Below are 12158 nucleotides of genomic sequence, written 5' to 3' on the forward strand. Positions count from 1 at the left end.
GTACTTGTCGATCCTATCCATCAGCTGTTGGACGTCAGTAGCTGGTTTCCCGGTGAGGGATTTCCTTAAACCATGCCCGGTGGGGAGGCCGCTTGTGAACGTGCTGATAGCAACGTTATCATGGTTGTCATCTAAATCGTTATACACCTCCCAATACCTATCCGAGTGCGCTTTCAGGGTTTCTCCTTCGTGCATGGATAAGGACAGCAGCGAACTGAGAGGTCGAGGGACTCTGGTGTTTGTAATGAAACGGGAGCAAAAAGCCTGAGTGAGCTGCCTGTAGGAGCCTACGGAGTTTGTCTTCAGGCTGTTGAACCATCTCATTGCCATCGATCCCAAGCTAGAGGGGAAGATTTTGCACATCAGGGCCTCGTTTTGCGAGTAAATTGCCATCTTTTGATTAAACTGACTCACGTGCTCCACCGGGTCTGCTTTGCCGTGATAAATGGCGAACGCCGGTTGGTTGAAGCGTCCTGGCATCTTAGCCCCTTCGATTCTATTCGTGAAGGGTGATCTTGAAACCTGATCCAACGCCTTCTTCATGGCGTCGCTCCCCGAACCTTTGCTGGACGGGCGCTCATACTTCCGTACAAGGCGTGGTTCCTTTTCGTAAGAAAAGGTTTCGCTTGGGGGGGTCCTTGACCTTCGTCTGTAACTCACGTCTTCCGGATTAGAAGACTCGCCTGAGTCAGAGGGAGATCGTCTTCGCTGCGCACGTCGTAACTTCCTTTTTAGGTCATCTATCTCTCGCTGCATGGCCTGGTGACTATTTCGCCTCTGAGACACGTGACTTCCCATCTGAGTGTGACTCTGGCTCGTCTGGGTGGTATGCACACTCCCCTCACGATTCCCCCTCCCGCCTGGGTTGGTTGGGTTATTTTGCCTCTGGGACTCGGCAGGTCGTGTTCGTTGGGAGTTAGCTTGGTGAGGATCGTCCTGGTGTGGATCTAGTTCTTCCATGCTTGACTGTTGCACTAGCTGATGCCCTAACTCTTCCCACAGACAGCGCCAATTGTGGTTGCACGATTTTCCTGGCCCAACTTCTGCTGATCAGGCCTTGGCCCAAAGCACAACCCACAACCCACAATAAATACTTGTAGAGAATGGGTTAAAGAACTTGGCCTCAGTGAAACTAGCAGGTCTAATGCATGTAGTGTACTGTTTGCAGAAAGAAATAAGAACGTAAAGAAGGATTCCTCAAGTCTGATTTTATTTCTTTTTTTTTGTTTCTGATACAGTTCTCCCGTCCCCTTCTTTGAGGGACTCTACTACATTATATATTTTTCTTCTTTTCATCCCAGCCTTACACCTGTTAATCATCCAAGCATCCACTCGAGCACCTGTCCCATCAGACGCCCTCATCAGACCCTTTGTGAGTTGCAGAGGCCAAGGCGGTACTGTTCAGGAGTCTTTTCCTCATTAATGCGGCTAAGAGGGTGGTTGGGGCGCAATTAATGTGGTGGTAGCCTTCCGTGAGATATTTTGAATTTAATTCGTTTTATATGTTGGGAAGACGAGCTGAAATGGCTGGGGCAAGTTTCTCGTCTGGGCTTCGCAATGTCCGAGGAGGAGTTACTCCTCGGACAGGTTTCCTTGACGCTATTGGGGTTGAATAGCGCTTCATATGAGGCTTTTCGTTGGACAGGACGCTCCTCGGACGGGCCTGAGCTTGGAATAGCCCATCATTTTTGGGCCGGGCCCCACAGATCTCATACACAGTTTTTTTTTTTTTTTAAATTAATTTTTTATAATATTTTTTTAGAATATCATATACCCAAAGTTGTTCCTATTGATTACACGGGTTGCTTGCAATTAGGATGACTTGTTTTCATGCACAAAAGAATATCAAATGACCTTGGTGGCACTAGTGTGAAACTAGTTTTTAAGTCTTACTAAGAGTCTTATAGTTCAATTAGCATCTTTTGATATTTACAATGGAAACTTTTAGGATTCAAATCCTCCATCATTCAACCATTGAATTATGAAGGAAAAAAAAAATCAAATTAAGTCTCTCCAATGTTTAATTCAATACTCATGGTTTTTCTTTTAACGATAAGGGTAGTTTGGTGGTGTTTTCTCATACCTTGTGGTCATGAAAATAGCAGCATATATATAGAACCTGGGATTTCTTGATCTGTCATGCAATCTTAGCAACTATAATAACTAAGCTAACCTGTGCAATATACTTAATATAGTTAACCAATGTTAAATATCTTTACTTTGTTCAATGCTACAATGTTTAAAAAGAATGAAAATCAATAATTCTAGTTCCAATTAAAAAAAAAAAATTCTAGTTCCAAAGGACTGAATAAAACTGAATAAACCTAATAGGACCAAAGTAGATCAAATAAGACCAAATTAGAACATGTAACACCAAATAGACCGAATAATACTGAATAGAACTGAAGTGGACTAAAATGGACCGAAATTCCTAAATAAGACCAAATAAAACCAAAGCAGACAGAAATGACCAAATAGGACCAAAATAGACTGAATAGAACCAAATAATAATGAATGGACTGAAGTGGAGTTTATAGCACCGAAGTGGCCCCGAATAAGACCTAATGGACCAAACAGAACCAAAGCCGATAGAAAGGATCGAATAGGGCCAAACTGGACATAATGGACAAAATGGGACCAATATGGACTGTATAGGACCAATTTCGACTGAATAAGACATAATGGACCGAATAAAACCAAAGTAGGCATAATAGACTAAATAGGATCAAAATGGACCGAATAAGACCAAAGTAGAGTAAATAAGGCCAATGTAAAAAGAATAGACCGAATAGGACCGAAATGGATAAAATGGCAGAATTGGACCAAATAGGACCAATGTGGACCAAATGAGACTGAATTGGACCAAATAGGACTGAAATGGACTGTAATACACAAGAGAAATATAAGAGAAACAAGTTTGTAGTGATAAAATTTGGTTTAAAAATCAAATAAATAAAATAATGATGCGTGAAACCTTCAAAGTGAGGTAGTAAATATAGATATAGAATACATATGATATTAAATTTTATTTATTAATTCTTATTTAAACATGCAATTTATGCAACACAAATAAATATAGGACATCCAATGTTTGGCACCTTGTTGTCAATGTGAGTTTCGATGTATTTGGCATTATAAAAAAAGGTGAACACAGTTATTATTGTAGTTTGAATTTTTGGTTTGATTGCATGGGTTCTACGCATATTTGGCATGTGATTGGATGATCTTGCACATCACTTTTTTCGTTCTTCCAATGAAATGCCACTTTTTGAGGAGTTGCGGTATATTATTGATTGGGGTCTCCTCTCTCTCCCTTTCTACAAACTTGAGAACCATGGTAATATTGTTGCAACTGTGAGTGTATTTCTTTCTTGTTCCTCAGTTTGTTTGGTTACCACAAGAAAAACCTTCAGTTCCTTCCAAAGAATCTAGGCTGATTGCATATACATGCACCATGGAGCTTTTTTGTTTTTTCCTTAATAACGCATTGCCTGCCTCACAGGGATAGCCTCTTTGGCTCTCTCTATCCGTTTTGTCCAAGTTCATACCTAGTAATTGTTACTTCAAAGTATAACTTATCACTTTTATAAATTTTGTTTCCATACATTCATTCAAACTTAATTTCATGGGTGGGTGGTAGAGTAAAGAGGAGAAAAATGCAGACGAGGAGATAAACTAAAACAATAAGTCGAAAGGTGAAATTTTTTAATAACTTTTCATAATTATTGATGTATTTTCTTGTAATTACTGCATAACAAAAATGTTGGTAATGATAAATCTAGGTAAAAGTAATATTATTTCAATTATAATTTGTGAACTTAATTAACAAGATGCGAGAAAAAAAATTGTATCCATAGAATTTTGGTCGAATTAGAACAAAGTTGTCATTATGATTTTGTTAATGCATTTTTTTTTTTTTTGGTTAAAAAAATAAAAATGACATCTAATGCTACATGTAGAAGTCAAACAAAAAGGATTCTTCTAAAATCAATTCGAGGAGATTGAACCCATTTAGAGGAAATGGACTCCTTGAGAGTGCATCTATCTATTGGGCCGGACTAGAAAGCAAGCCTTAATTTGAGAATGCAGAGAACTGGGTGAGCCCTAGGCAGAAATGGGCTCAACTTGGAATACAATCTTCTGACCCATATATCTTAGGCCTCGTTAGACGCCACTGCCGCTTAACGTGGGCCAGGACCGCTTTGGCATGGGACTCACTGAGCCACTCTAATTCAAGGAAGAAAGAAAAATCATAATTGGGATTTGTATGTGCTCATCCCCGTTGGTTTTTGTTTTCTTTTTGTTTTTACTGTATTATTTTATATTTGCATTGTTTTAATTTATATATTTTTAATTTGCAAAAAATATTGGACGAGAGTAAAGGATGAACAGTTCAAAACGAATAAACATATAGATTTAGTGCCTGGTAGTTTAGTTTTTTTTTTTTTTTTTTTTTTTTTTTTTTTAATCTAAAATTTAGGACCAAATCTGTAAAACGTGGAATTGCATTTTTATTTAGCTAAAATTTAGGAGTTTTAAAATTTTTAATTTTATATATCTATAGGAGTCCAATTAAGGTAGAATTTAATATTTAAGGGTAGAAAAATGAGAAGTCCAAACAAGAGAAATTCATGAAATAGTAGTGTATATATATATATATATATATATATGATGCCAAACATCAAAATATTATTCATACACACGTCAAACCATTGCAATGCATTCTTTCACATGTCACATAACACGTAAAAGAAGAAGAAAAAAAACACATTAAAGGCCACATTGACTCCAAAAACCCAAACACATTTAAAAACCAAATATGAAAACTACAAAAATTCAATCCCTGTCCATTCATACAGATGAGTGATGTTCCACTGCACAAACCATGACAACTAATAGGAAACACAGACTCGAACATAACCAAATTATTCCTCAAAAAAAAAAAAAAAAAAAAAAAAAAAAGAACATAACCAAATTATTACAATAAATCATCCAAACAAACCATCTGTCTTTAGAGGAAACGGAAGACAAGACATACTGAGAATTGTTACCCATTTGCTAGGTTCATTCTCCATTGCCTTCAACTTAAAAAAAAATAAAGAAAAAAAGCGACTAATACCCATTAGATTCACGCACAAACTCCTTTACTAGTTCACATAGGAAAGGAAGGCGTCGGGCACTGTCTGGCCATGATACCGCCAGTTTAGACAAAAAACATTATATTTTCCAGGTCTGCGTGCAACTTGAAGAAATTTGGATCAAGTGATGCTGCTGAAAACGGAGACGATGATGAAGAAGAGGATGTTGCTGAAGCTGGAGATTGCCCTTCCACCACTGCCTCGTAGTATAGTCGCCCTCTATAGGCAACAAGGTCAGCATAGTACACCGGTGGGACCAGTGATACAGGTTTAGTGCACCGAACAAAGATGAAGCACATGTGGTATATGAGCTTCTGCAATTCATCAGAAGTAAATCCATGCTCGTCCTAGAGGACATAGTAGTGCGTGGGCTTGCTTGTCCCAAGTCTTCTACAGTGGCTACAAAGATAGAAATCAAACTCAAATGGGTGAACAATTGTTGTGTCCACAACTGTGCCAGGAGACGCATTGCCAGTGGGACCCCCATCCCTCTCGTTCTCCAGAAATAGACGAGTCCGGTGTCGCTTTTGGGCTACGATAAGTGTGATGGCTGGGGAGTTTTGCAGTGCCATCTTCAGATCTAGCAATTCCTCATTGAAAACCATTTCAAATTGGCTGTCACCTGCACCATCACGAAAAACCACAATATGGTCTGGCAAGACAATATTTAGCTGAGCATACAATTGAACAAGCTCCAAACACATATTCCCAAAATCCAGAATCCTCTCCTTCCGATGGAGTTGTGGGCAGACACGTGCTGCGTAGCGATTTGCAGAAGGCCAGTTCATGGTAGCAACAACAGCTGCGATGGATGGACTTGCGAAATCCCTAGCACCAGGATGACTAACATCAGCCCCCACGAACATTACTTGGCCTTCGCCTCCAAAATGGGGGAGCGGATCATTAAGCTCTACATTGCTGCCTCCAAGCTTGGCATTCATCCTGGTAGCAAGATTTGCAAAATACTGGACATTCGTTCTGCAAGTGGACAGACAACACTGCGTCACTATACCAACCTTGGTCTCAGAGATCCACTTCAAATATTTGTAACCAGGATCCCTCCTAGACATCACACAAAGTAGAATTTGTAAATGTCCTTTGCCTTTCTTATAAGCCTCTTCATTAACACTTTCAAGTAGTTCAAGCAACACATCAACCCTTGAGAGTTTATTCATTGAAGTGCACTTATATATGAGAGGCTCCTCCATGTGGATCCCCAGATTTATGCACCGATTGATAAGCTTTGGAATGAAAAAATCAGGATTCAGACTCGATTTATAATCATTAGAGCTGAAGTCAATAACACCCCACCTGTCAATTCTTTTGCCTTCCACAACCGATTTTCCAACAAGATTCCACTGGCATTTCTCTTTGTCAACTGTTATCTTTATCACTTTGCCGTTCTGAGCATCTAGCTTCAACTCAGGTGGCCCCTTATACCACAATTGCTCACCCTTAGTTTCATAGTCTTGGTTGTTTATGGTTCTCTGAGACAAGGCTTCACGCATGGCTGTTAATGTAGGATCAGCCTTAGCTTCACATCGGACAGCTTCTAGCCAAATAGGCTGTGGGTAGGTGATGGAAGCTAATTCTCCATTTAAGCGAGAGAGAGCATCTGCTGCCACGTTTTCACGGCCGGGGCGATATTCAATCTCATAATCATACCCCATTAACTTGACAATCCATTTTTGTTGGTTCATGGTCGAGATGCGTTGCTCTAAGAGGTACTTCAAACTTCTGTGGTCCGTACGAATGCGAAATTGGCGTCCCACTAAATAATTTCGCCACTGGTTTACTGAAAGAACGATTGCCATGAGCTCTTTTTCATAAGTGGATTTGCCCAAGGCCTTGGTGGAGAGTGCCTTATTGTAATAAGCCAACGGCCTACCGTCTTGCATAAGAACAGCACCCAAACCCGTACCAGAGGCATCAGCCTCGACCACAAATAGCTTGGAAAAATCAGGCAGCGTGAGCACCGGAGCTTGAACCATGGCCTGCTTGAGGTTATGAAAGGCATTCTCTACCGCTTCAGACCAACAAAACCCATCTTTTTTTAATAATTGTGTGAGTGGGGCAGCAATGCTACCATAGCCACGAATGAATTTTCGGTAGTAACTGGTTAACCCAAGGAACCCGCGAAGTGCAGTGGTATTAGCAGGAACTGGCCAAGTTTCCATGCTCTGTATTTTCTTTGGATCAGCAGCAACACCTACGGCACTAATAACATAGCCCAAATATTCCACTTCTTTCCGGCCAAATAAGCACTTAGAATGATTGATAAATAATTGATGTTTCAGCAGAGTACCCAAAACCACATGTAAGTGGGATAAATGCTCCTTCCATGAGTTGCTGTAAATTAAAATGTCATCGAAGAATACTAGAACGTACCTTCGCAGTAGAGGCCGAAAAATGTCATTCATTAGGCTCCGTTTGGGAGGAGGGAATGGAATGGAATAAAAGGAATATTTTTAGAATATTCTTCCCTCCCCTTGTTTGGGAGTTTTAACGGAGGGAATGAAATGTCCATTCCCTTATTTGGGAGTTTAAGTGGGAGGGAATGGAATGGTTAGGAGGGAATGCTCATTCCTCTCTTTTCCCTCAAAACCTCAAATTTTTGTTCCCCTCAAAATTGGGAGGAATGGGAGGGAATGAATTTAGGTTTAATGAAATTTTTGTTAAAATCCCTAAAATACCCCTTTAATATCAGCCTTTTTTTTCTCATTCAGCCGTAAGAAAAATAAAGCTATAATTCTTGCACAATATTGTCTGTCCTCTACAAAGTGAAGCTGCTGCTGCTGGTCTTTTTTTTTTTTTTTTGTCTGCTGCAATTTTCAGATATTGCTTAAACCAAGTAAGTCTATCTTTTTTTTTTTCTTTTCGGTTGTTTGCTAGTCTTTTTTTTTTTTTTTTTTTTAACTTTTATAAACTGTTTGCTAGTGATTCATGAGAGTGATATATAGTGTTTTTGTACTCCTAAAAACCAAAACAAACCACATTCTGTACAACTAAAAACCTTGAAAGTGAAAAGAAACGAAAAAACCTTGAAAGTGAAAAGAAACGAAAACTGCTGTTACCTGTACAGCTAAAAAAAAATTGTATTTAGAAATTTAAAAGTGAGAATTGCTGGAAAACTACTATAGAATTGCTGTGAATTTGAAACTAAGAACCGTTAGAGAACTCAAATTTGCTTTTTACTTTGTTTCCTCTTTGATTCTTCTATTATTTACGAAGCAAGTGGTGTGTTACGTACACTTGCAGTTTTAAGTCAACCATCCAATTAGTTAATAGCTCCAAGGCTTCACCACGTGTCTGGTTAAGAGGAAATGTCTACAAAAGCTAGTGTACAAGTTTAGACAAAAGACAGGTGTGTGGTTAAGAAAAAAACTAGAGTAAAAAAAAAAATTAAATGAGAAGAAACTAGAAAGTAATGCACTGTTGCAGAAAATCATACACTGAGTTAGCATAGAAATTTATTTTTTTACTATTAATGTTGAACATGAAAATGATTCAGCCTAGGACCGAGTAACATGACTTTGCCCAAATTCAAATCAAGGCATTTCATTGAATATATTCTTAGCCAAAAATAATTCAAACAAATTTATTGCCCACTACTTATTCATGAAATCACAATAGAATTCTTGCAATGCAAATAACAAAACCAATATTAGACCAAGATAGTTCCCTTTTCTATCCATCAATCTATGTTATAATTTATCAACGTCAATTCCCTTTCTGTCTAAACAAAATATATACATAATATATTTTATGCATTTGCTTACAACTTATTAAGATGTTAAAGCTAGTGTACAAGGACAGGTGTGTGGTTAAGAAAAAAACAAGAGTAAAAAAAATTTAAAATGAGAAGAAAATAAAATGAAAAGTATTTTAATTAAAATAATAGTAGTTTAGAACTTTAATAAGTTGGAGTAGATTATTTTTAATATAAATTTTTTTATGCCTGAGGCCTACATATTTTTTATGGAAAATCCAACATATAAAGAGATGTTCTTTGGTTGCCCAGATCATGAGCGCAAATGTGTCTTATTGACACTGATGTCTAGGCCTAAAAATTAAAAAAATGTGGGATTTTTTGGCCAACTTAGTTTTGGAATGGATTATGTTATTTTGTCTTGTTTTGGCATGACTCATTACCGGAGTTTTTTTTAAAAAAGATATTTGTTTGCATTGTTAGACAATATTTATTTTGTTGAGAATAAATATGTGATGCGTGAATTGCTTTACAACATAGAAATATACATAACTTGTTTTTTAGCTAAAATAATTTTTTTTTCCTTAATGAAATTGGGAGATGGAGATGTATTAAATTATCAAATCCATTGTAAAGCATACCAGCCAAAAAAGATCCAATCTAAAACTAGCAGCTCCTAAAAAAAATTTGCAAATTGAAATAAAGAAATTGTACTATTGTTAATTTTTCATGCCATTATCTTCATCTGTTAAATTATTGATTAGCGTGATACAATCTATTCACCTTGACAAAACAATATTGTAGTTCAATAATCTAACACAGACCCAATTGTGGCTAACTAGTTTCACATCATCCACTAAATACTAAGCATTTCAAAGCAATTATAAGTTCTCATTGATTATTTTTTATATTCTTTAAAATGAAGGGTATAATAGTAATGTTATTATAAAATGATTCCATTCCATTCCTTCCAATGTCACTCCCAAACGGTGTTACTTACTTTTCATTCCATTCCATTCCTTTATTTTATAACATCCAAACAAGATTTTTAAATCACATTCCATTCCATTCCATTCCATTCCTTTATAAACTCCCAAACGGACCCTTAGAGATTGAAATGTGGCTAGTGCATTGGTGAGACCGAATGGCATCACCCTAAACTCGTAGTGGCCATCATGAGTGCGAAACGCTATCTTGTGCACATCTTCTGGCTGAACCTGTATTTGGTGATATCCAGACTTAAGATCCAATTTTGTAAAATATGTGGCGCCGTGCAACTCATCCAATAACTCATCTATGGCTGGAATCGGATATCGATCCTTAACAGTGACTCGATTCAAGGCTCTGTAATCCACACAAAAGCGCCAGGAACCATCTTTCTTTTTAACCAATAGAACTGGAGAAGAGAAAGGGCTGGAACTGGGTTGTATGATTCCGGTGGAGAGCATCTCTTTGACCACTTTCTCAATTTCATTCTTTTGAATGTGTGGGTATCAGTAAGGCCGAATGCTCACAAGTCCGCTTCTTGGCTTTAGAGGAATGCGGTGGTCATGACTACGGGTGGGTGGAAGTGTAGTAGGAACCCGAAATATAGGCTGCTATTTGTGCAAGAGTGCATCCAAGGCAGTGGAATATGCTGGGTTTGGCTCTTCGACTTTAAGCTCGGTGGGGCCTCCAAAGAGTTGCATCACGCAAAATTTAACGTTGGCTGAATCGAGACGTGCAATAGATTGCAACGACTGGTGTACCATTGTACCTGTGCCTTCTCCCTTAATAATATATTTAGTCTGCTTGTGCCAAAACTCCATAGTGAGATGCTGCCAATCATGTAACACTTGCCCCAAACTTTGCAACCACTGTATTCCCAACACAACATCAGAACCTTGCAAATCAAGTGGATACATATTAGTCTGGAATTTATAGCCTTGAATCTCGATGGGAACTGCCAAATAAATCTCGTCACATCGTAGCCTATCTCCATTAGCCACCATCACCTGAAAAGCTGGTGCTGATGCCTTGCAACAATCCATACGTCTAGCAAATTTTAAGCTGACAAAGTTGTGGGTACTGCCACTATCAATAAGGATGTGTAACTTCCTTCTATGAATCATGCCGGTAACTCGCATTGTTTTGGGTGTGGTCACACCAGACAAGGCATGGAGCGAAATTTCTGGAACTTGCAGATGTCCTTCGTCTTCTTTGAGGGGCTCCACTGTGTCAAAATTCTCATTTGCTCCCTCCATCGTCTCTAAAATAAATATTTGCTGCTTCTTGCATCGATGCTCGGGGCCGAATTTCTCATCACAGTTGTAGCACAACCCCTTTTCCCTTCGAGCTTGCATTTCAGCCCAAGAGAGTTTCTTGAATGTTGGATTGGTTGTAGGTCGCATCCCAGTTGTAGGTGGGAAGGTAGGTTTGACTGGTGTTGGTGTGGGTAGTAAGGAAGGCTTGTATGAAGATGGTTGTGGCTGGGAAAATTTGGTAGGTGTTGGAGCGAAAATTGTGCGCCGCATTCTCTGTAATTTGTCTTCCTGCAATCGGGCTAGGCTTGTGGCGTGAAGCAAGGTAGTGGGTCGAAATAGTTTAACTTCTGATCGTATCTCCTTCTTCAATCCATCCACATAGCTTCCGACTAATGCCCGTTGAGGCCATTGATGGACGCGAGCATCTAAGCGCTCGAACTGCATTTGATACTCTCGCACAGTTCTTGTTTGCTGTAGCTTAGCAAGAACTTCGTCAAAATCTTCAAAATCCGAAGGTCCAAAGCGGATACACAAGGCACGGGTAAACTCCTCCCACTACACATTTGGTTGAGACTACTCATACCATTGATACCACTGCAAGGCTTCCTCCTGTAGGTGAAAAGATGCAAGAAGTACCTTCTCGCTGGCATCCGTCTTCTGATAGTGGAAAAATTGTTCAGCCTTATAAATCCACCCAGTTGGGTTCTCCCCATCAAAGCGAGGGAAATCCAAGCGTGAAAATCGGGTCTGTATGCTACCATGATGTGTGCCGTGACTCTGATGTCTAGAGCATTCTCCAGTATCATGATTTTGGTTAGTGGAACTATTGTCTCTGCCATTGTTGTTGCTGGGCTCATCGATTTGAATACCTTTTCCCTCCATAGCTCTAGTCATTTTGGCAACGGCAATGGTAAGGGCCTCCAGTCCTTCTTTCATGGTAGTGAATTCCTCTTTTTGAGACTCAAATTGTTGTCGAAGAGAATGGTTGCTAACCTCCAAGGCTGCCACACGGTCTTCATTGGTGGTTGATCGTGTATGTGGTGGGTTGGTCGACATTTGGCTCTGATA

At 39.0% G+C, this 12158-nt stretch overlaps 1 protein-coding gene across 1 annotated transcript in view; it reads right to left on the bottom strand.

Moving 5' to 3' along the window:
- Positions 1-4967: 4967 nt before the first annotated feature.
- Positions 4968-12158, bottom strand: part of LOC126692543 (protein argonaute 2-like) — a 72844-nt gene continuing 65653 nt past the window's right edge. Inside the window, exon 4 of the mRNA XM_050388170.1 lies at positions 4968-5406. Coding sequence (XP_050244127.1) covers positions 5204-5406 — 203 coding nt within the window. The 3' untranslated portion in view covers positions 4968-5203. The remainder of the gene's footprint in view (positions 5407-12158) is intronic.

Source organism: Quercus robur, chromosome 7, assembly GCF_932294415.1.
Source record: "Quercus robur chromosome 7, dhQueRobu3.1, whole genome shotgun sequence".
Lineage (NCBI taxonomy): Eukaryota > Viridiplantae > Streptophyta > Magnoliopsida > Fagales > Fagaceae > Quercus > Quercus robur.